Genomic DNA, 26,645 nt, shown 5'->3' with positions numbered 1-26,645 from the left:
TTTTATTTACCATTCTTTAACTCCTCTACATGTGAAACACACAATAATTTAAGCAACTTTCCACAACAAGTCAGGGAGAGGGCCAAGAACTCCAATTCTGACCCAGGAAGAGAAAGAAACCACTAAGGTGCACATGTTAGGATGTTAACAGTCTTGAAGAATGTTTGTTTGTTTTTTGAAAAAAAAAAAAAAACATTAAAAATAGAGCAAGATGGACTCATATTTATTCTTTCAGAGCATCAGAATAATACCCTAATAGTACTTGAAACCCAGCAAATTAGACATCTCAGCTAAGTCACCAACATAATCCTATTGAATCAGGTTAAGTATGTATCCATAACATGCATGTACATGTCTTTAGTTACCCATATACACATATGAAGAAACTATAACGCAAATCGTCACCAGGTGATTTAGAAATGCAAAGTCAGGAGTACACTGGCGCAGACGGAGCCACTGCCTCCCTGCGTACTCCGGTTTCTGAGGAGCACTAAAATGTTAAAGCACATACAAGATTTCATTGCGTTTTGTCCACAGATATATCCCAAGTGCCTAGACCTGTGCTTGGCAACAGAAGACACTTACTGGGGGGATGAATTAATTAATCCATACTCTTCTGATTTTTATATATGGTCATGGAAGGCAGACAATGACATAAATCTCTTGGAGAAAGAAAGGCAATATGGCCTCCTTAAGGGAAGTTCTCTGTCTTATCCTTGCAATACTAGCAACACACACAAGGAGTGTGTGCAATATGTATTAGCAGATTATACTTAATTTAGTAGTGTTAATTTTTCCATGGAAATATTTGGAGAATTAAGAAATGTAGTTGAGGTTCTCTTCCTTCATATAAACCATAGGTCTGCTAGCTTGAGCTGCAATTTGATCACTGAAAAAAAATAATATATAAGCTTCAAACCATCATTATATTAGATGGAGCTGCCTAAAACCAGGTTAGTAAAATATAGGTACTCATCTAGATCACGTGTGTTTCAAAGCATTTACATATGGATGTACTTGAGACTTAAGATAAAGCTTAGACCACTGTGACATTTCAAAGTGCATTCCATTTATATAGATGGGTGACAGTAGTAAATCTCAAAGGTGTGTGGAATCAGTTTCACAGTTTGGGAAAGAACTGTGTTCCTAAATTCAGAATAATTTTAGATTTTAGAAAGAAAACATAGTACACATACTATACATTAAAGAACACTTCCAGCATATTACATACTAACATTTCTGCAGCAAAATATATGAATACTCAGATAAGTAATAAAAGTTCAACAGTCTTATGTTAGTTGCATTAGAGTTTGCTACTTTTATTTTAAACTTTTTTAATTGTCAGAGTTGTTGGATTTCTGGTCTGCAGACGGGACTGGGATTTATTTCACAGTTATTTACTTCGCCAGGAGCCTAGTTCAAATTTATTTTTAGTGTATTTTTCATCTATCTTCCCTACTCCAAGTCTTAATGTTAAGTTCAGTTCTGTCAAACACAATCTTCAAATTTAGATAGGCTTGCCCTGTATTGTTAAAATAACAAATCTGGGGGCCCAGTGTTGTGGCGCAATCGACGGAGCTGCTGCGTATTATTTCTGCATCCAGGATCAGAGTTTGCAAGTCAGCTCCTCCACTTCCAATCCAACTTCCCACTAATGTGCCTGTAAAGGCAGCAGAAGATGGCCCACGCATGTGGGGCTCTGCCACCCAGATGGAAAACTAGGAAGAAGTTCCAGGTTCCTGGCTTCAGCCTGGCCCAGACCTTGCTGTTGCAGCTACTTGGGGGTGAATCAGTGGGTGGAAGATCTCCTTCTCTCTCTGTTGCTCTTTCAAATGAATAGATAAATATGTAGAAAAAATAAAATAACTATGTTTACAATTATCCACTTAACAAAAGGAATGACATTTCGTGGAAGTTGTTTCCATGATGAAGTTGTCAATTTATAAATCATGGTGCAGGGGCAGAATTGTGGTACAGGGGGTTAAGCCACCACCTGTGACTCTGGCATCCCATGAGCGTCAGTTTTAGTCCCCTTCTGATCCAGCTCCCTGATTACGCTCCTAGGAAAACAGGGGAAGATGGCCCAAGTGCTTGGGCCTTTGCCACCCACTTGGGAGACCTGGATGGAGTTCCACACTCCTGGCTTCAACTTGACCCAACCCTGACCCTTGTGGCCATTTGGGGAGGGAACCAGAGGATAGAAGATTCTCCCTCTCCAGCCTCCTTTCTCTCTGCAACTCTGTCTTTCAAATAAATAAATAAATATTTTTAAAAAATATAATAAATCATGGTGCTAATTTGCTTTGCATTCATATTTGAGAACTGAGGTGTAATGCAATACTAAAACATCGTCTAACAAGCAAAAAGTATCTAGGAAGCATTGTTACCAGTAGTTAGACACTGAGACTACCATCAATGTGGGGAAGGTGAGGACTGCATACTTAAAACCCAGGATTATATTGCAGAAATTAATCCTGAAAATGTTTGGAGGGTTAGACATGTAGTTTGACGGTTAAGACAATGGTTCGGAGTGGCTGGCTTTGATGCCTGCCTCTGGCTCCTGATTCCAGCTTCCTGCTAATGCAGACCCTGGGAAAGCAGCGGTGATTGGGTTCCTACTCACATGGGAGACCTGGATGGAGTTCTTGGCTGCTGGTTTCAGCCTGGCCCAACCTCAGCTGTTGCAGGCATCTGGTGGGTGACCCAGCAGATGGGAACTCTCTCTATTTGTGTGTGTCTGTCTCCCAAATAAGTACCATTAAGTGTTGTTAAGTTGCCTCTTAGATACCCCCTACCCATATCAAAGTGCAAGGGTTCAAGTCCTGCCTCCACCTCCACCAGTTTCCTGCTAATGAACACCTTAGAGTCAGCAAGTGATGGCTCTGGCACTTGTGCCCCTTCCACTCAACATGGGACAGCCATATGGAGTTCTGGGCCTCTGGCTTCAGCCTGGCCCAGCCCTGCCTGTTGCAGACATTTGGAGAGTGAACCAGTATATAGAAAATCAATCAATCAATCAGTCTGTCTCTCTCTCTCACTTTTCAAATAAATAAGCATCATAAATTGGAAACTAATGCTTCATTCACGCTATAAATCCTTAGCCCAGTGTTCCACAGTGGTGGCAATGCTAGAACCAGCCTGCTCGAGTTAAGATCCTTACTTGTATCATTAGTTATGAGACAAGTTATTTAGCCTTCCCAGTCTCAGATTCCTCACTGGTAAAATCGTGATAGCAGAGTATGAGGAGACTTCAAAAAGTCTTTGGGAAATGCTACTAAAAGATAAATCTATTTTGGCATTAAAAAAAAACCCAAAACCTATGCATTTTTTTCCCATAATATGCACTTTCCAAAAACTTTTTGAAAATCTCTTGTACAGATGGATGGCCCTTATTCCATCTAGCTCTATTATATCCACAGGTTCTAGACAAGTTCTCTGCTCTATGTGCTCACAGTTTTTGACTAACATTAACCAATTGGTAGCAACATGTAAGTGAATAATTTGCAGCAGCATAATTACTATGGAAAACAAGATGGGAGCCCAAGCAATAATGCACTCAGCACTCTGCTCATCATCTGTTCAGCAACTATCTTCATGTTTTCATTCTAAGTTACGGTGAAGCACATGGCACTTTGTACGCAAGTCCATTTAAACAACTACACTTCTGTACTGCAGTGGTGTGTTTGTGGCTTTACCACTAGACTATGAAATGCTTAAAATCTGCTCATATCACCACCCTTCTTTGTTTTACTCGAAGTTCTTTCGTATTTGCTGCCATCTTCAGCTACCGCAGACTCTCAAAAAGGACCACCCAAAGGACTACACCCTGTGCTTGTTTCTCTGTCATTTTCCAAATTGGTAAGTGGTAATTACTCTTAAAATTAAGTGTCAAACTGTATCTGAGTTTAGTTAAATTTAGAAGATGCAATATTCAAAATAACAGCTGCACAGTCATTTAAAAACATTCAGTAAACAAAAACATGCCATATTCTTACAGTACAAAAACTGCCTTAAGAGCTTTCCAAGCTCAACAGATACTTCAACAAATCAGTCATACAAATATTTATACTAACTTTCTCTTGCATATCACTGGAAGCATAAAATGTATCAGAGACAGATCCTGAATTCTAAGTTTATAATCTATTACAAGACAAAATACCTATACAGAGTTGTCATGTAATACCAGTGAGCAGTCCATATCTATATCTATATATATCTATCTATATATATATACATATATATATATATGCCTAAAGGTCAAAGGTAACGGCTCTAAGTGCAATACGTTTCACGCTAATGCAGCTAATGCAGGGGTGGGGAACATCCGACCGGTGGGCTATATTAGGCCCATAACAATATTTGGTCTGGCTCTAATAAGACAACCACAGGAGGGAGTCAAAATTCAATACACTATAACAAGTTGATAAATTTGTATGGTCCATGAATGATATCCTAAATATCCATCTAAGCCCTCAGCAGAGAAAAGATTTCGCACTCCTGCTCTAACAGACGAGGACAACAGTGGAGGAAACCAGTCCTGGAAGGAAGGTTTCACCAAAGAGGCAGGGCATTGAATGTCAGGTCCTGGAAGGGATCAGGAGAGAAAGGCAGAAGCTGAGCGGGTAGATATCAAATTGACTCGTTTGCAAGAGGGGAGCATGATGCTAACTTTTAAAAGTATTAAATTTCTGTAGGTTAAGGAGCTATCTAGCTATTTATATTTAGCTAAGAGTTCCATGACATAGATGTTGAGTTCATGAAATCCTTTTAGGTATCAAGACATTTAGAAGAGCAGACTTGCTACAACTTTAAATGAGAAGGCATCAAGGCTGCATTAGAATTTTTTTTTTTTTAAAGTAGACCTGGATTGGGGCTACTTGGCAAAGCTATGACAGAAATGTAAGACTAAGTAATAGTCCAATAAGAAACAGACAAGTATTTCTGGCAGCTGCTCCTGCCAGCAGGAGAAGTACTCTTACAGTAGAGATTATTAATAGCAATATACTTTGGGAGAGGCTGTCAGTATACCATAAAAATATCACACTAAAATTCAGATATATAAAAGTGTAATCTAATGTAGCAAATAAAAACTGAGACAACTATGGAATGATTAGCAATAAAGAAAAGCTGCATCAACAACAAATTATTAAGTCGTTTCAGTGGGTCAAGCATTTAGATGAAAACACAAATCACAATCTAACAACCATGGGTGGAATACAAGAAAATTACATGGATGAGGGGCAGCTGGCCTAATGATTGACACCGGCTATTACAGCAGTGTCCCAACCCACATCAGAATGACCACATCCGAGGTTGGATACCCAGCTCTGGCTCCTGACTAGTTTTCCACTAATGCAGACCCTGGAAGGCAGTGGTGATAGTTCAACTAATTGAGTTCCTGCATGTGGTTTCACCCACACGGGATTGTTCCTGGCTTCTGCTCACTCCACTTCTCCATCTCTCCCCCTTGCAACAGGCATTTGGGGAACAGCAAATGGGCATACAGCTGCTCTCTTCTCTTTTTCTTTTTCTTTCTCTCTCCCTATTCCTATCAAATAAACAAAAAATAATAATTTAGGTGACGGGTCTATGGCATATATTATTTTCTGTAAGAATAAAGCATAAAAGCAACACTAGCAACAAATAATTTTTAAACTATTTACATATTTTCATTAAGCCTTAAATATAAGCATATATCATTATTCTCTCAAAATATGCCTGCAGGTGTATAGAGTCCTGAGATTAAATACTAGATGTTTATTTATCTAGAAAATTGAGAGTCATCTTGTATGAACTTCAGTTTTCTGATCTACTGAATGGAGATAATAGTTAACTTACAGTGCTTAACTAATTCTTAACCATCCAAGGATTAAATGAGTTAAAATACTCAACTTAACGGGACTAGTGCCTAAGATACAGAGTAGGTTCATTTAAAATAACAGCAATCAATAATAGCATTATTACATAAACACTATATATTTGGAAGAGAAATAATTTAAAAAAGCAGTACTGTTGAAATTCTAGGGAGCAGATACACAAAGATAAAATTCTTCTTCATACAAGAGAAAGGATGAAGGTTTTTAAAAGAAATGAATGGTTTAAAGCTCCAGTAATCCAATTCTGTAAGTTTACCATAAGCCAAGACATACATCAGCAAAGAGCTATGTGGACAAGACCTTAGTACAGTATTGTTGTAACAGTAAAAACCTGTTTCACATTGCTGGTACAAACAGAGTGTCATTAAAACACAGTCACATTCATTGACTTAGGAGGTATCGTTGATGGTTGCTTTCATGCTAAATGCTTGTACCAGAGCTGAATGCTTGTTAACAGAGAGGATGTGGTTCATAAAACCTAAAATACGATGTACCCTTTGCAGAAAAAGTGGATGCGGAGTTTATGTTATCCTCCAATGATAACACAGGGGGGACATTACCATTTTTTCAAAAGATACACAAATAACTGTATTTTAACTTTATTTCCATTTTCACTTTAAAGAAAAAATAATTTTCAAAATGGTATTTGAACTATAGCTTGACAAAGAATAGAATCACCACAAAATTGTTCTCATCTATCGGAAATCCCTATTAGATATTTCACCACTCTCTGAGTTGCTGGGTTTCAAATGCACAAGTCCTTGTCTTCAACCTGAAGCCTAACTTTCCAACAGAGCTCTGCCCCTATTGGGCCTCTGTGCTGTCGCTCCCTATGCCACACAAACTCAAGAACACTTGCACACGTGGCACTTTAAAGACAGTATCTGTCTCTAAACTAGCATAGTCAACCAGCTACATTAGAAAACCCTACACACACCAACAACTGTGTACCATCTGGAAGTTTCTACCAAAATAGTGACACTGAAGAATAACTTCAAGGGAATATTCTAAATACTAAAAAGTGCTCTGAACAAAACCAAAATGTATCATCATTTCTTTTACCACTAAAAAGAAAAAAAAAAATGCTACTAGATATTCTGTGAAGTTCCATCAAGATGCATCCTTATAATGCAGCTTAGGATGTAAGAAACACGGTGGTACATCATTAAGGGCATTCCAATTTCAAAGTAAAAATAAAATAATTTCCCAGTTATTTTAAGGGCTAAATAATATTTTCCAGTAAAATTTCTCTTTCCCTAAAGGACAATTGGGGATTTGCTTTCCTTTTTTTTTTTTTTTAAGTTAAAGTTTGCTTTTTTAAAAAAATTTTCCTGACTTTAAGAATTACTCATAGAACTTATTTTTAAGAAATATTCTACTGGCACATACAAATAGGAAAGTCTGAGTAAAATGAGGAAGGCCTTAACACTTAAAGGTAACTGATTAATAGTCAGATTCCTATTTATTTACTGCTGTTATTATTAAATCCAATGCTTATGTATCTCAGGCGAGGAAGTACAAGAATGTATATAATAATAAATTAGAACACCAGAACTAATATCATATGTAAACAGTAACATCTGAAAAGGTACAAACTGAAGTTGTAGTTGTAAGTATTATTTTAAAGGATTTTCCAAAATTCTGAAACTGTTATTTATTAATTTGTACAAAATACTGATCATGCAAATATTAACTGAACATTTATAGTGGACATATAATATCATGTTTTAGATATTTTAATAAATCAAGGCTGCATATATTCTTATAAGCAGTAGCCATTCAAAACATTTAGTTCACTACTTGTAAAAAAAAATACCTGCACAATACAGAATATTATATGCTTTGTAAACTTCATTGTCTAAGTGCATAGTGATCTGTTTGAACAGCTAAACACGCCTAATGTAAAAACTTCACAATGTTAGGCATAAAATATGATTATTTATATCTGTATCAACAGCCTTCTAGGAAACTTTGACAAAGAAAAACACATTTTAAAAAAAATAAACTTTACCAAGGAAAAGTTAGTATACTAAGTATAAAAAAAAATCTTGTAAATCAATTGAAAGCTACCTAAATTAGCCAGCTCCAAGAAGGAAGGAGAAGGATATAGTTTCCCCTTTAATATTTCTAGTAGTCCAAGTCAATGAGTTATGCAATAGTAAATTATTGGCAGGCAGGCAGACTAAAATTGAGTGTGTTAAATTTGTTATGTAAATATTTTTAAAAATTTTTTGGAAAACTGAAAAATTTTCTAGTATGAAGTTTTCTGTTCACATTTAGTTCTATTCTGTTATTACAACTGCAAGGCTATAATTTAACATAACACAGTAACCTAGAAAAGTCAAATTGAATAGTGACCCTAGGAAGCCCTCAGGGAAAAGCATTTAAGTTCACTATTAATTTTTCTTATAGAATCTTCTCCTATGCCTCTTAAATGCAATATCCACGTTATCACATAAAGGTAGAAAATATACACTGTGACATAATGAAGTAATTTACTATAATTGTACTTACATTTATTAGAAATATCCAACAAAATGATTAAAATTAACTCAATCGCTAATATCTTATCAATTTAATTAAAAGAAAGATCCACACTTCTTTTCCTCAATTTCTAAAAATATTTGTATTGGCACTTTCTTTTACAGAAGTATTAAAATACTCAGTTAGTTTATGAATGACTTGAGAGCTATTAGAGGCCTGTGTGTAAAATGCTTAAATCGGGGCAGTGAGCTCACTCAGCAGAAGCTGTGAAACTCACAAGGTGAACGGAGAGAACACTGAAAACGCAGTGAGGAAGAAAAGGACAAGAAGGTGACAGGAATATTTGTACTATATTTTCCATGTTTAAACTGCATTACATTTTAACTCTACTCAAAATGTTTCCCAACATGGCTGCCACTTGTTTGGGACAGTCACTGGAAGTACTCAAAATGAACAAAGCTAATTAGAAAATGTACTTTTACCAAAGATTACTGAAGTCCCACTAAATAGAAGACTTTCTTTAAAGGAGGAAAATGCTTTTCTAGCATTATGGTTTATTCTACTTGTTTAAGAGTATTTCTCCTACAGTTAAAAAACTTATTAAAAATACAAAAAGAACACAAACAGCACTGATATACATTATCAGTCATTTAGTTCCAAAGAGACTGCCCTGCGGTTCTTTTTTTGGGTGGGGGGAGGGGGTAAGGGTGAGGGTGGGAGAGAAAGGGAAGGTTTATGTGTTCAGGATCATAAACATATTTTAGATCTAAAAATATATCACTCTAGTCAATAATTCAAAACAGCAATACCAACTAATGCAGAAAATACAACAAATTGCTAATATTAACAGGGTCAAAACTTGGTGGAGAAGAAAAGTGTGTGGTCCTGAAAAAACGCCCAGTAGATCATAACTAGATTACATATCAGGACATGTGCTGCAAAATGTTTGTTAGTTCAGGACTGTCTATATATAAACTGTATCGTAGCTGCCACACAATAGCAAGCTATTTTTATTTTATATAACAGCAAAAAGTAATGTCTGTGTAATGTTAAGTTTGAATTTTAGAAATAACAATTTTAAAACAACTCAGTTTAAAGGGCCAAAAAAGCCCATGGATTAAGAATACCCTTACGTGGAACTAAATGCTCTATTTCCCTTGTAGAAGGGGAATACCACCAGGTTTTTTTTGGTTTCCATGCAAAATCAAAGCTACAAACTGGGAGTTTTGATATTTGTCAACAGGTTTCAAAACATACTTTTACTTTTGCCAATTTTTCAAGGTCTGCAGGATTTTAATCTCATGAAAACATAAACAGAGACAAAAAGGTGAACTGAGTAACCCTGCCAGGCTTTACATTATAAAACTATCATTAAAATAAGTTTCATTAGCTACACAATGCACTGATATTTTAGTTATAAGTATCAATTGAAATATGAAGCATTTCTTCACGAAAGGAGGCAGAAGGACTTCATTTAAAAAAACATTCATTTTTTCCAAATAGGCAGGACTTACCCGTCTTCGACAAAAGGGCAGGCCTTGGGCAATGATGCTAATGCTAAATATCTTCATCACAGTTTGATGTGGTAGAGGTTCTTTTGCACTTTTAAGATCAACAGGAACCAAGCCATGGTTTAGAGAAGTCTTTCCTGGTTTTGACATTTTAAAACTCCTCTTGGTGGATGAGTCCTCTCTACATGCAATACAGGCACATTACTGAAAACCCTAACCACCAAATTAATATAAGGATTTTTAATTATAATCTTAAAAGGGTGAGAACCCAAGGCCTGCTGCTTTTTCCTTTCAACCTTCTCCTACCAAATGTCCTGACCTGTCTGTGGCTTGGTGGAGTGCAAACTATCCTAGAATAGCCAGGAATTATAAACTACTGAAGTGAAAGCTGCTGCTCCTGCCACTCAAACAGCTGGTGAACCTCCCCTACAAAGTCAGTAACGCGAACACAATCAAAGCGGGCCTGGGCTGTTGGGTTCCTTGCAATATTTTTCCAATTAACTAATCTAGGTGTTCCCTTGAAAATGAAAGTAAAAAAACTCCTTTACAAAGATTAAAAATATGTATCGTCTCTTCTCTTAAATACCTTAAGTCTTCCTTAACCACATATCAGATTAGTGTTTTAGGAATGCTTTGAATTGTGTTTCAAAGTTAAGGACGGTGTTAATGCATGCTTAAAGACAACACATATGTTTGTTCTGTCTTAGCTACATGAGAGTGAGTACTATTTTCAAGAGTTTATCTGAAGCATGCTCTTTTACTTTTCCTTACATACTACCATTTATCTCTTTCCAAGACATTAAATCCACTCTAGTTGTCTATAGCTATTCATACACACTTCATATAATCTTCCTACCAGCAATTCTGTTATTGTCAATTCAATCTGTAATTCTCAGAAATTCCTTGATTCTACTTGAAATGTTACAGTCGCATGGTTAAAGATACATTTTAAAAGCATTTATATGTACAGCTACCTATGATGGGAAGTAATTACAGAACATGGTTAGATTCTGAGAAATGTGCCATTGGGTAACTTTGTCATTGTACAAACATCACAGTACCCACTTCTACAACCCAAGATGGCTACAATGACACTAGGTGATGCAATCTGTGATGTCATCCATGAGACCATCTTCCTATATGTGGTCCATTATTGACAAAATATGTGGCACACCACTGTATGAGAAAATGGACAATTACAAGCTAACCAACTGCAAAACCCTAATTTCTCTCACACCCCACGGTGAGATAAATCTTCCTAAAACACAGAGCAGGGAAGTGGTGCACAATCTATTCAAGAACCTTCAATGGTTCCCCAGTGTCTGCCATAATGTTTGGAGGGGAAGATTCTCCTCAGTGTCCTCAAACTAATCTTCCTAGTGTCATCCCAAAGACTCCCTTATTTTAACCACTTATGTGACAATTAATCTTCACACTACTTCAGACCTATGAAATAGACTATGTCGATGATAACAAAAAAAAAAAAAAAGCTCAATGTGAAAATTACTAGACAGTCCTAACAAGAAGATAGTAAATGTGAACTACATGTTCACAATGCTAAGTAAACTAGTTTTGTTCTCTCTTTCCATTCCATTTTCTCCCAAAAGCTAGTCATCTGATTTTTCTCTCTGTCCAACAACTGTTAGAGATCATTATAGTAGGAGGCTAGAATTTAATAGGCAGAGAATCATAAAGGAGAGTGACAGAAATGGGTGACTTCTTTAACTTTGGAGAGATCGATCTTATTGAATATAAACTGGGCTGCTAGGTAGGTAATCAATACACCAGAAATATCCCCAGTCCTATCCTGATGTGTGCTCTTCAAACAGACCTTTTTGTTACTCCACAATTTAAAATGTAGTTAACAATGCAAAACCACTGGTGTAGCTGACACTTTTCCTTACATGAAAGTAAATTTCTCCAAAAAAGATATACAAATGGCCAGTAAACACATGAAAAGATGTTCACCAGAATTAGTTATTAAAGAAATATGAATCAAAACTGTAATGACCTGCAATTTAATATCCATTGGATGGATGGATGGATGGATGGGTGGATGGAAGGGAGGGAGGAGATAAAAATGTGCCAGCCATAATATGGAAAACAGGAATCCCTGTATACAGCTTATGGGAATAATATATAAAATAGATGTAACTGCTGCGAAAAATGACACAGCAGTTTCTCAAAAAATTAAACACAGAATTACCACATGACCCAGCATTTCTACTTCATGCCATACATCCCAATAAATTAAAAGCTAGGACCTGAACAGACATTTTTACACCCATATTCATAACAGTGCTTTTCGCAACAGGCAAAAGATCGAAGCAACCAAAGTACCCCTAATGGATGAATGGACGAATAAAAAGGACACTCTGAGAGATGCCATAACACAGATGAGCTTGAAGATATTATACTAAACAAAATAAGTCAGAAACGATAAACTGTGTGATTCCACTTACGTGAGGTACTCAAGAGCAGTTAAGTTTAAAGGGTGAGAGAGAAGAAGGGTGGTTGCTAGGGACAAGGAGAAGACGGAAGTAAAAGTTAGAATTTAATTGGTATAGAGTTTCAGTTGGGAAAAAAATGGATGTGGATAATGGTAACAATCACATAACATTGTAATTACATATACTTAAACATGGCAGCAGTGTTAAAGGCTGTGTTATAAATTTAATCACAATTTCTCAAAGCTTTTAAATGAAAAAGTAAATAATAGAACCACCTTCACCCAAAAAGCCCAACACAGAACTAAGGTTAGGAGAGAGAAGGGAGAGTATGAAGGAACCAGAAATATGTAAATTGCAAAGGTAGAAAAAAAGTAAAGCTGATATCCAAACTGTCTACAGCCCCACTAGACCCTCAGCACCCTGCAGAATAAATACCACTCGCCTTATTCTTGTCTCAGCATCTCCTGATGCTCAGCTTACTTCCCAATATAAGACTAATCTTTTTGCTTGCATAATATAATATTCAGTCATTTTGTCTTTCATTGAAAAAAACTGGCTTTTGCTTAAGAAGTTCCCATGAAATACCCCTCCCAAAGTTACAATCACAATCTACTTTGCTGATATTACAACATAATTTGAGGTGGATTGAGATTCTTTATTCTTAAAAAAAAAAAATCCATCTGAGTGATATTTTTGAAATGAGCTAATTAATCCTCTCAATATTCCTTTTTCTGAACCACCTAGAAAACAAAATTTAACTATGATGTGACAATGTGAAAAGAAGTAGAAAAGGGTACGGCATCCCCCAAGTTTAACAAGTTCATTCTGCACAGGAAAATGAATCAAACAGATCAGCTCCTCTTTCCCTTTCATCCAATTCACCTGTGAAGAATGACAACATACTAAAAAATTATGATTTTTCACTTTTATATTCAAAAGTAGACAAAGACTTTAAAGTCATACTATGAGCACTTACATGCAGATACTTTAAAGATAAGGGAAGATCTGTAAACTCTGTAGAGTCAGATATTAAGGAGGCAAAAAAAAAGATCTGAAATCGAAAAGAACCTGAAGTGAAAAAATTAAAACTACAATCTACAGTTTTCATCCTCCAGTTTCTAAAAGGATAAAAATTATTATGAAGCAAAAACAGATGTTTTATTTTCAAGAAATTATTTGCAAGGAATAACAAAAGCAAAACGGGAGTGAAAATAAAGTCTGGTTGGTATTAAATGTTGTGTTCTACACTAGATACAAGTTCTGGTTAGCAGAGTGGCAACATTCTAATTCAACTTTTTTTTTATCAGTAAATAGCTGCCCTCCACTGGATAATACTGAGTATTACACCTCCAGTAAACCAACTCCTAAATTGAATTGTGTACCTGTATCAATATGCTTTTGTACCAACGGCACTCATTTCCAAATGTACCGTAAGTTTTATTTTTGGAGGGGTCAAATAACAGTACTTCTGCAACAATGATCCCTGCCAGCATAGAAACATTTAAAATATCCACCCTTCAAATGAAGGGGGAAAAACCTACTCAGTGAAAGAAATCATAAAGAAAATGTATGAGAACCCCAAATGTTAATATGTTAAAATACAGCGTGTTCCATGTATTGGAAAAAAAAAAAAAAAAGATAAAGTCTTGGTCTCAACTCTACTTTTAAAAACATCTAAGATACTCTTAGGTATAATCACCACTACAAACCCCACCATCACCCCATCACTAATCACGACTCTTAGACAAAATCTTTTTTTAAAGATGATTCCACTTAACTAAGGCAGTGTAACATAGCAGGTGGGGGCACAGACTCCGGAGCTAACCTGCCTTAGTCTACACACTGGTTCCCCTGGGTATGGCCTTCAATTAAACTTTCTATGCCCCCACTTTCACCTACACAGAACCTCCTTTACACAATTGCTGTGAAGATTAATGTTAAGGTAAGCACACAGTAGGTGCTCAACTCTGCTAAAACTGCTGTTATGATGACTACTTTTATGATTAGGAGAAAAAAAAAATCACACAGAGCTTTGTAGATTATATTTCAGCTTTTAAAATCACTAAGCAAGCAAGCAGACATTCTAAAATCCACCTATAACAGCTATGGAGAAGGAAAACACATCTACAAGTTTCAGAAAAATTTCAGTAATTGTCAACTTTCTTACCTAAAAATGTAAATGTAGGGGCCGGCACTGTGGCAAGGCGGGTAAAGCCGCCATCTGCAATGTCAGCATCCCATATGGGCACTGCTTCGTGTCCCAGCTGCTTCACTTCTGATCCAGCTCCCTGCTAACACCCAGGAAAAGCAGCAGAAGATGATCCAAGTGTGTGTGCCCCTGACACCCCTGTGTGAGACCCAGAAGAAGCTCCAGGCTTTGGCCTGGCCCAGCACTGGCCCTTGCAGACATCTAGGGAGTGAACCAGTAGATTGAAGATCTGTCTCTTCCTCTCTCTCTCTCTCAACTCTTTCAAAATAAATAATTGAATCTTTTTTTAAAAAAAGTGTGATATCTTAACCCAAGTGTCTTATCATTTTAAGATTCCAGTTCTCAGTTCAACTTGTAGTAAGATTATTTTGTCTACTAATCATTTTCCGATTTTCTTTCTTCTGAAAGTTTACATTAGCAACAAACAATCATATATAAATGTTACAAACAGCAAAACATCATCACTTTGGTATCTGTAAATTGCTTTACATTCCCAAGCACTGCAGTTCTCCTTTAACAACAAAAAACACTTGTTACGGCAATTTATTATGGATTTCCACCTTTTCTTTCATTTATTAAATGGAAGGCTAGCATGCAGCTGCTCTTGCAAAGCGCACAGATTTTCTATTTTCTATAAACTATTCCTGAATTAACTACAACAAATCACTTCAAAGGTATGTTTTTCTATAAGCATAAATAATTTTTACAGCAAGATTTCTCAAAATCTCACCTCAAACTCATCGACAAGGAGAATCTCAATACATCATTTAAACTCAGTATTATTCACTGCTTCTGTGAATTTAGGAAACAAATGACTTACTTCTTTGTAGACACAGAACATTCCAGATGCTAAAAAGTATATCACGCGAGAGTGAAACAAATGAAGCTCAACATCCTTCTGACCAGGGTGGTATTATCAAGTACACTTTTTTATTCAGGGATACACACTAGGACAGATTATTTCCCACACTGAATCAGTTTTCAGTCTTTTCAAACACCTTACATACCAGAATGTTAAAGTATTTCTCTACTAAGCAATGCATGTATGAAGACAGAGCAACTGAAACATGGAGTAAAATAGTTTTAATGATGAAATTTAAGTTCTCTGTGGGGTGATAAGTGAACTATCAAGCTTTTACTAGTAAAAACTAAAAGAAAAATATAAAAAAAAATCATTTCAATTATAGAAGCATACTTCAGTTAATTTAGCATGAAAGACAAATATATCTTTTAATATTTATAAAAAGTAAAAGTCAAATAAAAATGTTTCATAAAAATTAAAATCATATTTATAATGATTCCTAAAAAAGTTCCTGGACATTTATATGCTGAAAGTACTCAGAAAGATTACAACTTCCAGTTATAATGTATCTGAGATGTCACAGTAATGTAAATTATGCTGGTTTTTAAAATAGCACATACAATATACACAAGTGTTATAAAAATGTTATTTTGTAGTTGAACATTACAAAATAAAAACACTGCATATATGCACTGAATTGTACATGTACTACAGCATTTTCAAAATAAAAAATGCCAGAATGCCAGGTTACATAAAACAGTATAGGTGTTTTGATTTATATACTCAAGGTAGGATTGTTTGATATTTAGGCTATTTCAAATTCTGTTGGAAATTTCAAAATGACTGGCTGAAAGTGCTACAAATGAAAAAGTAAAATATAGAAAACCACCCAAAATAAGTCCTAAAAAATGAGAAGTTTAAAAGTGACAAACAACCCTGTGAGAACACCAGAAACTCAAGAACCAAAAGACCTACCTATTATTTACTCACAGCTGAATTACCCATGGGCTGAACTACTGCCACAGCCAACCTTCTTTCAGCCCAATTATCTAGAGTTGACATTTCAGGTAAGCATACAGGATACAAAGAATACTGGCTCAATAGTCAGTTCTAGTTTCAGCTCCACCACTAACTGGTAACCTCAGGCAAATTTCTTAACCTGTCTTAGACTTAAAATTTCTACAATGAGGAGGCTGGCCTAGATGACTAAGAATAAAATCTTCTGCAGTATATTACAGCCCCTGCAGTATTAGCTACATATACAATCTCTTGTAGTGCGTTGGATTGTCAATGTGGTGAGCCTTCTTTTATTACAGTTTAGCAAACAGTAAAGTTTTACCAAATATAGCTAAATAAGATTCTTTTACAAAACAGACATCAATGTCTGTGTTGTACATGTATATTCATGTTGTATAATAAGGAAACATTTTAACTGGAAAAAACTTAAAGGCATTATGATTTCCAAAACATGATTAAACAGATGAAATCAAGGAAAATGATCTCAAGTTTTCTGATTCTATATTATATTATAATAATTTCTATATGTTTGTTTTCCCCATTTATCAGGAGAGAACTCCAGGTCTTCCACCTGAGTGGCACAAACTCAATCACTTGAACCATTAGTGATAGCTCCCAGGGTCTGAATTAGCAGGGAGCTGGAATCAGGAGTCAGAGCTGGGAGTAGAACCTAGGCATTCGGAGGTAGGACTCGGGCATCTCAAACACTAAACACTCACCACAGATCTTTTTGAATGAGTAAATTTTAGATTCTATTCCCATATTTGTGTCGAAGAGCTTTAGTTGTCAATTTTAAAATGACATTCTTCCTCATTCTTTAAGAATTTAAAAAAAATAGTTAAGATGAAAAAAATTCAACCATCAGATTAATTTTTTAAGTATTTCAGAAATGCCCAGTATGAAGTCCTCACTGATTATAACATAATTTACCTCATGATTAAGTTGAACTCTACAGTGTGTGCGGAGTTACCCAGTTGTTAAAATAGCCTTACACAGCTGCTCACCAAGAATTTAGTTGATGATTATTATAGTTATACCTTTAAGTCAACTATGACAAAAATGCCATAGTAATTACAGGTATTTCAGTCATGCAAAAGTCTCATGGGAGGACTGGGTAGGAGATCTACAACAATCTAATTCTCTACAATTCTCAAAGTCTAATTTTCACTCACATGCTAGGAAAGCCTGTAAGATTTATTAAGATTCACTGAAACTATTTCAGCCTAAGAATTTGAGTGGAGGATTACTTACTTTAAGTATAGAAAATACTTTATAGAATTAAGTTACAGAAAACACGTATTTAGTGACCCATTCTAGAGTGGTCTGACAGTAGATACCACTGGCCTTGTCCGTTGTCAAAACCGCATATTCAACAAAATGCAGTAGGAGAAACAGTCACATTAATTTTACAGCTGAAGTTTAAAGCTGAAGTTTCCATTTTTTCTAATAAGTAAAACATTTATGGCTACCAAGAAACATTAAAAATTAGCAAACAAAACTCAATCCTTGTAATTCTTGAGTAATCTTGAAACAAAACGATCTTGGGATAGAAAGAGGAAGATTAGGGATGTTAGGAGAACTTCGACATCAATAGGAGGTATCAAAGGAGTTTGCGGCTGCTGCACTTGGAAAAGTCTTATGTATTATTTCAGATCAGGACAATGCAGAGATAGAGGATTAAATGCTGATAAAGTTCCTAGCACAGCACATTTCATTTTGCTTAAATACCATGACAAAACTGAAGTATCATTACCCTACTTTTCATGGACTAGGAAGTGAAGGTTCAGAAAGGTTTAAAATGTTGTCCAAGGTAACAGAACTGCCATGCAGTGGCATTTTTAACCCTGGTATGTCTAATTCCTACTCGCAAGTTTTGTAATTGAACATCTATTGTATTCCACAGGATGTCAAGTCCTAACCTAGTTGTATTACTTCTTAACCTACTGGTTGGAGACTTGTTTCTCATTATCTGTGTTTCAGACATGAGAGTTCACCAGGTATTGAGTTCTAGATAACTAAAATATTGTATGAGATATTTATGTAGAATATATGGAATCTTTTTCAACATTCCTGATTTTTATGAAGTCTAAATGAAAAAATGAAATGAGTAAGGCTGACGCCACGGCTCACTAGGCTAATCCTCCACCTGCGGCGCCAGCACACCAGGTTCTAGCCCTGGTCGGGGCGCCGGATTCTGTGCCGGTTGCTCCTCTTCCAGTCCAGCTCTCTGCTGTGGCCCGGGAAGGCAGTGGAGGATGGCCCAACTGCTTGGGCCCTGCACCCGCATGGGAGACCAACAGGAAGAACCTGGCTCCTGGCTTCGGATCAGCACAGCGCGCTGGCCGTAGTGACCATTTGGGGGCTGAACCAACGGAAGAAAGACCTTTCTCTCTGTCTCTCTCTCTCTCTCACTAAATCTGCCTGTCAAAAAAATAATAATAAAAATTTAAGAAAAGGAAATGAGTAAAAGCAAGGACATAATAGCATCCTTCGGCAAACTATTCTTGAAGATGGTCCCAATCATGACCCCTACATTGCATTCACTTCTTGTAATATGACTCTGACAAACTCCTTCTATCCAGAGGCAGAGGATAAATCCTTAAAAGCTGCCCATTTTGTGACTGTTTTAATCACTAGAGATGGTTAAAAGCGACAAGCAAGTAGGCGAAGCAATGAAGAGGAGATTCAGCTTCCTCCTTGCTTGCTTGCTGGAACACTCACAAGGTGGTCCTGATGTGCTATTTAAGGAAACCAAGGGCACTAAGGCCACCATGCCATGTGCTGGAGAAGCCCAAACTAGCCAGGTTAAATGACTGATTATATATGGGGAAGTTCTAAGACTAGATGAAGAGAAAAGATCCCCAGCTGTTCCACCTCCATCCACAATATGACTGCAACCACGAATTAGCAATGCCCAGGCAAGCCCTTCCAAATGCCTAGCCTACAAGGACAAAAGAAAATAATAAATAAAACTGCTTGCCATAACCCATAAAGTTCTGGGGTAGTTTGTGAGGTGGCAACAGATAACACAAACATCTTGTAAACAAGGGGTTCCAAGAATATTTTATTGTTGTCCTACTACAGATGGTCATCCTAGTGGAGTGTTAATTTCAAATTCTATAAGTAATGGAAAAGACAGCAGGGGATTTAGAATGAAAATAGGAGTGACTATTTTGAAAGGCAAAACATTTTTGGTGTCGATATCCCACCTTGATAATAACACCCACTGGAAATGACATAGTAAACAAATCTCTGGCTATTTCCATACTACACTTTAAAAACTGTTACATATCACTGGTTTGGATACTTACCCACACTAACTTGATTCAAGTCACTCTTAGCCTTCCTGCTGTTTCTGATGTAGCTGGTCGAGGGTCACACTTTAAAGAATACAAGTATAGACCCTTAGGAGGGGCCATCCTGTATCCTATTACCAGCTTATCCCTCCTGATCATCAACTCCTTCTTCCTCACAGTGTACTCCAATATTCTAGTACTTCCCCTCGTTCTGATTTTCTTGGACTTTTTATCATTTTATTATTTGCGTTTCTCTGACATAGAGACCACCTCAAATTCCCTATGCAACTTGAGATGTACAGTTTTTTTTCCAAAATAGATCCATTCATTTGGCAGTTTAACACCTAAAACCAGCACATCGAATGCTTAAGGAATAAAGTCCCTACCCATCCTTGTTAAAGTACTTAACGTGCTATGGATATACTGTAGTTCCACTCCAAACAACCCAATTTCCATCTAGAGATCTTGGAGGTAAACTATTTTGATTTTGCAAGGAGCAATAAACAGCCCACTCTCTGTTCATCTATGATGTGTGGTGAAAATGGGCATTAAACCAACTCACAGAAATGCTTTTATAAAAATTTGGACACCAACATATTAAAAGATTGAGAAATATAAGAAAGTTTGGAATCCCAGTTGGCTTTTGAAAAATACAAGGCCATGGCTATATTAGGACATAATTGTCATCGGTTTGGCTCCCTGGGTCTTACAAGAGGGGTCTTTAAAAAGTGTGTAGAAAATATATACTATGAAAAAAATAGGCATGATCTCAAAATTTATTTTCACCAAAATAAACTTACTTTTTAATTCCATTTTTCCAAGTTTCTTAGTCCATTTCATTCATTTAAATTTTTTTTAGTCTCTCTGGTTTCTTCAGGGACTTTTGTCTTTATACTGTCTTTATAAACAGGAGTCTTCTACAAACTGTGATATGGTGAAGAAAAGGTAAGAGGGTTCTCTGTTGAAAATCATTCCATTGTAATTAAGGAATCACAGATGGAAATCAGTTATAATGCAGGTGAATGGTGTTCTGGAAACATTTCTAGTACTCAGAGTAATTTAGGTTTCTCAAACCACTGACTTTTGGCAAAACAAGCAATCTCTTACCTTTATAAAATACTACACACTCTCAATTCCATACTTATCTCCTCTCCATCGACTTTTTTTTATTGTAATGCACGTTAAAAATGAATGTATGGATTTAGCATAGTAATGTATCTCAACAGGGTCCTTGCCCAACTCCTTTAAAAGTTAATATTAGATTGTGGCTTATCATAGAAGAATAATGGCAATTCTTTGAGTACACAATATTATTGCTCAATTGAATCAAATGTTAACTCCAGACACATATTAAAAAGACAATTATGTTGTTTCCAATTCGTCAACAATATTTAATATCTCCTCCCTCTCAAAGAAGGAGCACTTCATGTTTTTCACAATATCTAGATATCTTTTTATTAATTTTACATTCTTTAAGATTTTTATTTTTATTTATTTATTTGAGAAGTAGAGTTACATAGAGAAAAGGGAGAAACAGAAAGAAAGGTCTTCCACCTGCTGATTCACTCCCAAAATGGCTACAACAGCGGGAGTTGGGCTGACTGGAAGCCAGGAGCCAGGAGCTTCTTCCAGGTCTCCCACGCAGGTGGTAGGGGGCCAAGTACTTGGGCTATCTTCTACTGCTTTCCCAGGCTGTGAGCAGAGAGCTGCATCAGAAGAGCAGCAGCCAGGACATGAACCGGCACCCATATGGGATGCTGGTGCTGCAGGTGGAGGCTTAGCCTACTACGCCACGGCACAGCACCCTATTTTTTTTTTTTTTTTAAGATTTTATTTGAAAGAGTTACAGAGAAAGTGAAAGAGAGAGAGAGAGGAAGAGAAAGAGAGAGAGATCTTCTATCCCCAAGTGGCCGCAACGGCCAGGGCTGGGCCAGGTGGAAGCCAGGAGCCAGGAGCTTCATCCAGGTCTCCCATGTGGGTGCAGGGACCCAGAAGCATTGGCAGGGAGCTGGATCGGAAGTGGAGCAACTGGGACTGAAACTGACACCCATATGGGATGCTAGTGCTGCAAGTGGTGACTTAACTCACTACACCACAATGCCAGACCTTCATTTTACATTTTTGACCACTTTAAGTTTCACATGCATCAACTGCCTATGGTTACAATGTCATTTTATTACTTGAGCAAAAATACCAGAATTCAAGCTTACTATTTACTCTAATCACTTACTACACACATGTTAATTTGCCAAAATACAGCAATAAATTTGATTTTCAGAAAAGAACAGTGGTACAGAAAACTAGCAAACACACAACTAAAGCACAAAACATAACTATATCAGTTACAGAATACTGCTGATCATAGCAAAGACTACATTGAAAAGAAGCTCAACAAATTTTGAGAGAACAAGTTTCTTGGTAAAACTAAGAAGTAAAGATCAAGTTTTTGCTAGTTCACTATAGTAACTAGTTTAAGGGCATAATATATTGAAGTGAAAAATCAAAGGAAGAGCAACTCCAAAGATGAAGTTACTTTCAGTCTGTAAGTGTGCTATTGCTCCTTGTCTCTTTCACATTCTCCTCTTTCACAAATGTGTTCCCCTGAATTCAGCGTATCCGTTTTCCTTCACGAAGCAGAGTAGAAATAGTGGCTATTGTTAAATGTCCTTATTTCCCCCCAAAACATAACACAGAAACTAATAGTAAAGGGTGCTCTCTAAACTGTACCTAAGGAAGAGGGAAACTCACCACGGCTCTACTTGGATCTTGAACTTCCTCTCTAGAAGCTATCACAAATCAGCAGTAGTCCATGGATCAGATGCAGCTCAGGCAGTTCGACTGGAGCCTGCACAATGCTCTTCTTTGTAATTTTTTAAACTAAGTATTAACACCTTTTACATAACTCAAGAGCCTGAACAGTCTTCATTGCTGTCATTTCGTGACACTCTTTACACATTCTGTGTAGGCCTATTTCTTTACCTCAAGCAATCAAAAGCAACTGAGGAAGTTACCAGATGTACAAATATTCTTTGCTACAGAATGCTTGAGTGGCTATAACCCACAATACTATCTTCTATGCTAATGCCAGAGGGAATCAGGACAAGAAAGTCCTCTTAGGAGAACTCCTGCTTTTCTCACATCTATATCTAGAAAGCTTAGAGCAACTCACAATGGCCAGCCTTTTGTTTTATGTACTTATGTGCAGATACTGGCAAATCATTTTCAAAAAAACACACTGTCAAATCACAGTAAGTTTACATTTACCCCAAGATTCAGTTTTTTAATCACTTTTTATTGTTACTACATACAAAAATGAAGATAAGCTGATTACTCATTAAAAAAGAGAGAGAGAGAGAGAGACACGTGCTATGGTATAGCGAGTTAAGACCACTCGGAATATCCACATCCCATATTGAGATGGGAGTCTGACTCCACTTCTGATCAGGCTTCCTGCTAGTGCTCCTGAGATGCGGCAGTGACAGTCCAAGTACTTGGGTTCCCACCACCCACATGGATCACCTGGCACTGGCCTGACCCAATGTGGCAATGTGGGGGATTAACTAGAAGATGGAAGGTATCTCCCCTCTTCTTCCCGTCTCTCTCCCTGACTCCTTTCTCATCTGCTTCTCCTCTATCATTCTTTTTTTCAAATAAATACATAATTCTTTTTTTAAAAAAGCAAAGACAAAACCTGTAGGTATCCCATGCCTTGTATGAGAATGCATAGAACTAAACAAGCATTCACACTCTGAACAAGCAATGGTGTATAAGAACACTGAACATATGTAAATACATGAAAACCAGTTCTATCAAAAGCAATAAGGTACTATATGGCCCTCTAGTGTTCAATGAAGAAATAGATACAACTAATTCAACACATTTCACAATGAAAAAAATACTTTCTCTAATTTATTAGGCATGCTAAGGATATTAATATATGAATTCTACAAAAAGCAAATATTTTATATCTTCTGTGGCTTCACATCATTGTGTTTCCTTCTGAATTAACATTCATATTCAGAGTGTCCAGTAAAAGAATTTTTTAATGTTTTTAAAGTTTTTTTCCATTAAAAATATCCCAATACTGCTTTTCTCACATCTACACCTAGGAAATTTAGAGTAACTCACAATGGCCAGCCTTTTGTTTTTATGTATTTATATACAGATACTGGCAAATCATTTTCAGAAAAATATATATTATCTGGGATAACTAGTATCTTTCAAGTAGGTTATATCTCTCACATTAGAGTCTGCTACCTACACATCTTTCATGACATAACCATCATCTTTTGTGTTTAAACTATATTTTCTATGAACATAAAGAAAAAAACAATAAATGGGGGGAAACAGCATTTCTCAATTAAAAATAGTAAGGCAAGTTTTAAAAAAGGAAACAAATAAAATAGCATCGTGTCTACAAATTATATAAACACATCTAAATTTTAGAAGTATATTTTTGTCTGAATTCTACTTCTGTAATTCATCCAGCTTGGTTTTTCTCTTTATCATATTAATTTATATGTAACAGAGATATTTTTGTTATAGTGTATGCCTTTTACAAACAAAATGTTTAGCTAAAACAGCATACTATTTTACACTAGCAGCAGCATTATATAGACTGTGTTCCCCATGTCTCACAATCACATCAAGAGTTCATGTCAAGTGATTAATACATACCACCTAGGTTTAAGTAAGTACACTCTATGACATTTACACAGAGCAAAATAGCAAAACAACACATTTCTCAGAAAGTGTCCTCATAGGTAAGTGATGTGTGGCTGTATGCATAAATAAATAAATGTCTATAATATAAATTAAAAACAAAAGGCATTCATAATGGAGGTACAGACTTTTGCTTAGAATACCATGGAATACTCTTAAAGGTGGGGTGAGGATTTCAAATGGAGCTTAACAGTAGACAGGAATTTGCAAGAAATAAGATGAAGAAGGCAACTAAAAGGTGGGGAAAAAAGTTTAAACAAAAATATCAGAGGCCAGCGCTGTGGCTCACTTGGTTAATCCTCCACCTTTGCGGCACCGGAATCCCATTATGGGCACCAGGTTCTAGTCCCGGTTGCTCCTCTTCCAGTCCAGCTCTCTGCTGTGGCCCGGGAAGGCAGTGGAGGATGGCCCAAGTGCTTGGGCCCCTGCACCCGCATGGAAGACCAGGAGGAAGCACCTGGCTCCTGGCTTCAGATTGGCACAGCGCTTGGCGCAGCGCTGGCCGTGGTTGCCATTTGGGGAGTGAACCAACGGAAGGAAGACCTTTCTTTCTCTCTCTCTCTCTCTCTCTCACTGTCTAACTCTCTCTGTCAAATAAATTAAAAAAGAAAAAAAAAATCAAGACATCCGATTTCCCCTGTGCTCAGAGAAGTCAAACAAACCAGTGTTGCAGATATGTGGCATTCTGGTACAGGTTGCAGGCATCCCCAGGATAATTAAGCTCCAGGCCAAATGCCCACCTCAGAATAATTTCTTTTGAGAGGCCATTCAAGTCAAATGTTTAAAAAGAATACCAAAGAAAAACACTAAAGCAGCGATTATCAAGTTAACTCAAAGAAGCATGAATGCAGAGCAGTATATACACTGACCTTTGCAATGCAAATTATGTATTCATGAGGTCAAGGATGGTTTATATGTAAAATTTACTCCCAAACTGTTTACTGACCAATAATTAGGTCATTGGGGTAGCTGACACATGATACATAACAAGCAAGGAAATAAGAAATCAAAAAAGTTGGATAAGCAAGAAAATAACAAATCAAAGGACTTGAATAAGGATAGGCAGAAAAATATTTTACTTCAGTGTAATATAAATCTAAAGTATATTACAGGGTCAGATATTTCGTTAGGACAACTTTCAGGAGGTATAAAAACAGATGTTAGAGAGCCAGCACTGATGCCGGCAGTGCCATCATCCCATATGGGTACTGGATGAAGTCCCCGCTGCTTCACTTCTCAGCTATGGCCTGGGAATGCAGTGGAAGATGGCCAAAGTGTTTGGACCCCTGCACACACACGGGAGACCCAGAAGAAGCTCCTGGTTGGCTTAGCTCTGGCCACTTGGGGGAACCAGTGGATGGAAGACCTTTCTCTCTGTCTCTCCCTTTATCTGTAACTCTGCTTCTTCAAATAAATGAATAAATCCCTTAAAAAAAAAAAAAAAAAAAAAAGGCCAGCACCATGGCTCAACAGGCTAATCCTCCGCCTAGCGGCGCCAGCACACAGGGTTCTAGTCCCGAATGGGGCGCCAGATTCTGTCCCGGTTGCCCCTCTTACAGGCCAGCTCTCTGCTGTGGCCAGGGAGTACAGTGGAGGATGGCCCAAGTGTTTGGGTCCTGCACCCCATGGGAGACCAGGAGAAGCACCTGGCTCCTGCCTTCGGATCAGCGCGGTGCGCCGGCCGCAGCGCGCCTACCGCGGCAGCCATTGGAGGGTGAACCAACGGCAAAGGAAGACCTTTCTCTCTGTCTCTGTCTCTCACTGTCCACTCTGCCTGTCAAAAAAAAAAAAAAAAAAAAAAAAAGCTATCATAAGTTTGGGGCCAGCGCTGTGGTGTAGCAGGTAAAGCTGCCGCTTGCAGTGCTGGCATCAAAAAATTTAAAAAAAAAAAAAAAGGATGGTGGGATTTACTCATTTCAAAATGACAAATATTGTTTCATTGCATTTTCAAATTTTAACAAACATACAACATGGATGACCTAGAATAAGATCTGTGTTCCAAATCTTGCTCTATTACTTCCCAGCTGACCACAGACAAATTACTTAACTTCTCTTATTTCTCATCTCTGATTCAGCTATTAAAAATTAGAAACTGCATCATAGCACTGTTAAGATTAAATGAGAGCATAGTTACAAAGCAGTTACCACAGTGTAACGTGTATTTGTAAAGCAGTGCGCACAGCGTCTCACACAGATTTATGAAGTACAGCACACTAACATATAGTTCAATACATAGTGCACTATCACTGTTACTGGTATCATCACCAGCAATGAAGGC

General features: G+C 37.0%; 1 protein-coding gene across 7 annotated transcripts in view; it reads right to left on the bottom strand.

Moving 5' to 3' along the window:
- Nucleotides 1-26,645, bottom strand: part of FBXW7 (F-box and WD repeat domain containing 7) — a 212,802-nt gene that overhangs the window by 48,187 nt on the left and 137,970 nt on the right. Inside the window, exon 1 of one of the 7 annotated variants that reach the window (XM_062199495.1) lies at nt 9,875-10,026. The exons of the other annotated variants lie outside the window; for them this stretch is intronic. Within the exon in view, the coding sequence (XP_062055479.1) occupies nt 9,875-10,021 (147 nt within the window). The 5' untranslated portion in view covers nt 10,022-10,026. Of the gene's footprint in view, nt 1-9,874; nt 10,027-26,645 lie in introns of those variants that run through there. 7 annotated transcript variants of the gene reach the window in all.

This window comes from Lepus europaeus, chromosome 8 (genome assembly GCF_033115175.1).
Source record: "Lepus europaeus isolate LE1 chromosome 8, mLepTim1.pri, whole genome shotgun sequence".
Classification (NCBI taxonomy): domain Eukaryota; kingdom Metazoa; phylum Chordata; class Mammalia; order Lagomorpha; family Leporidae; genus Lepus; species Lepus europaeus.
The sequence above is the reverse complement of the archived record's forward strand: the minus strand, read 5'-3'. Positions and strand labels throughout refer to the sequence as shown.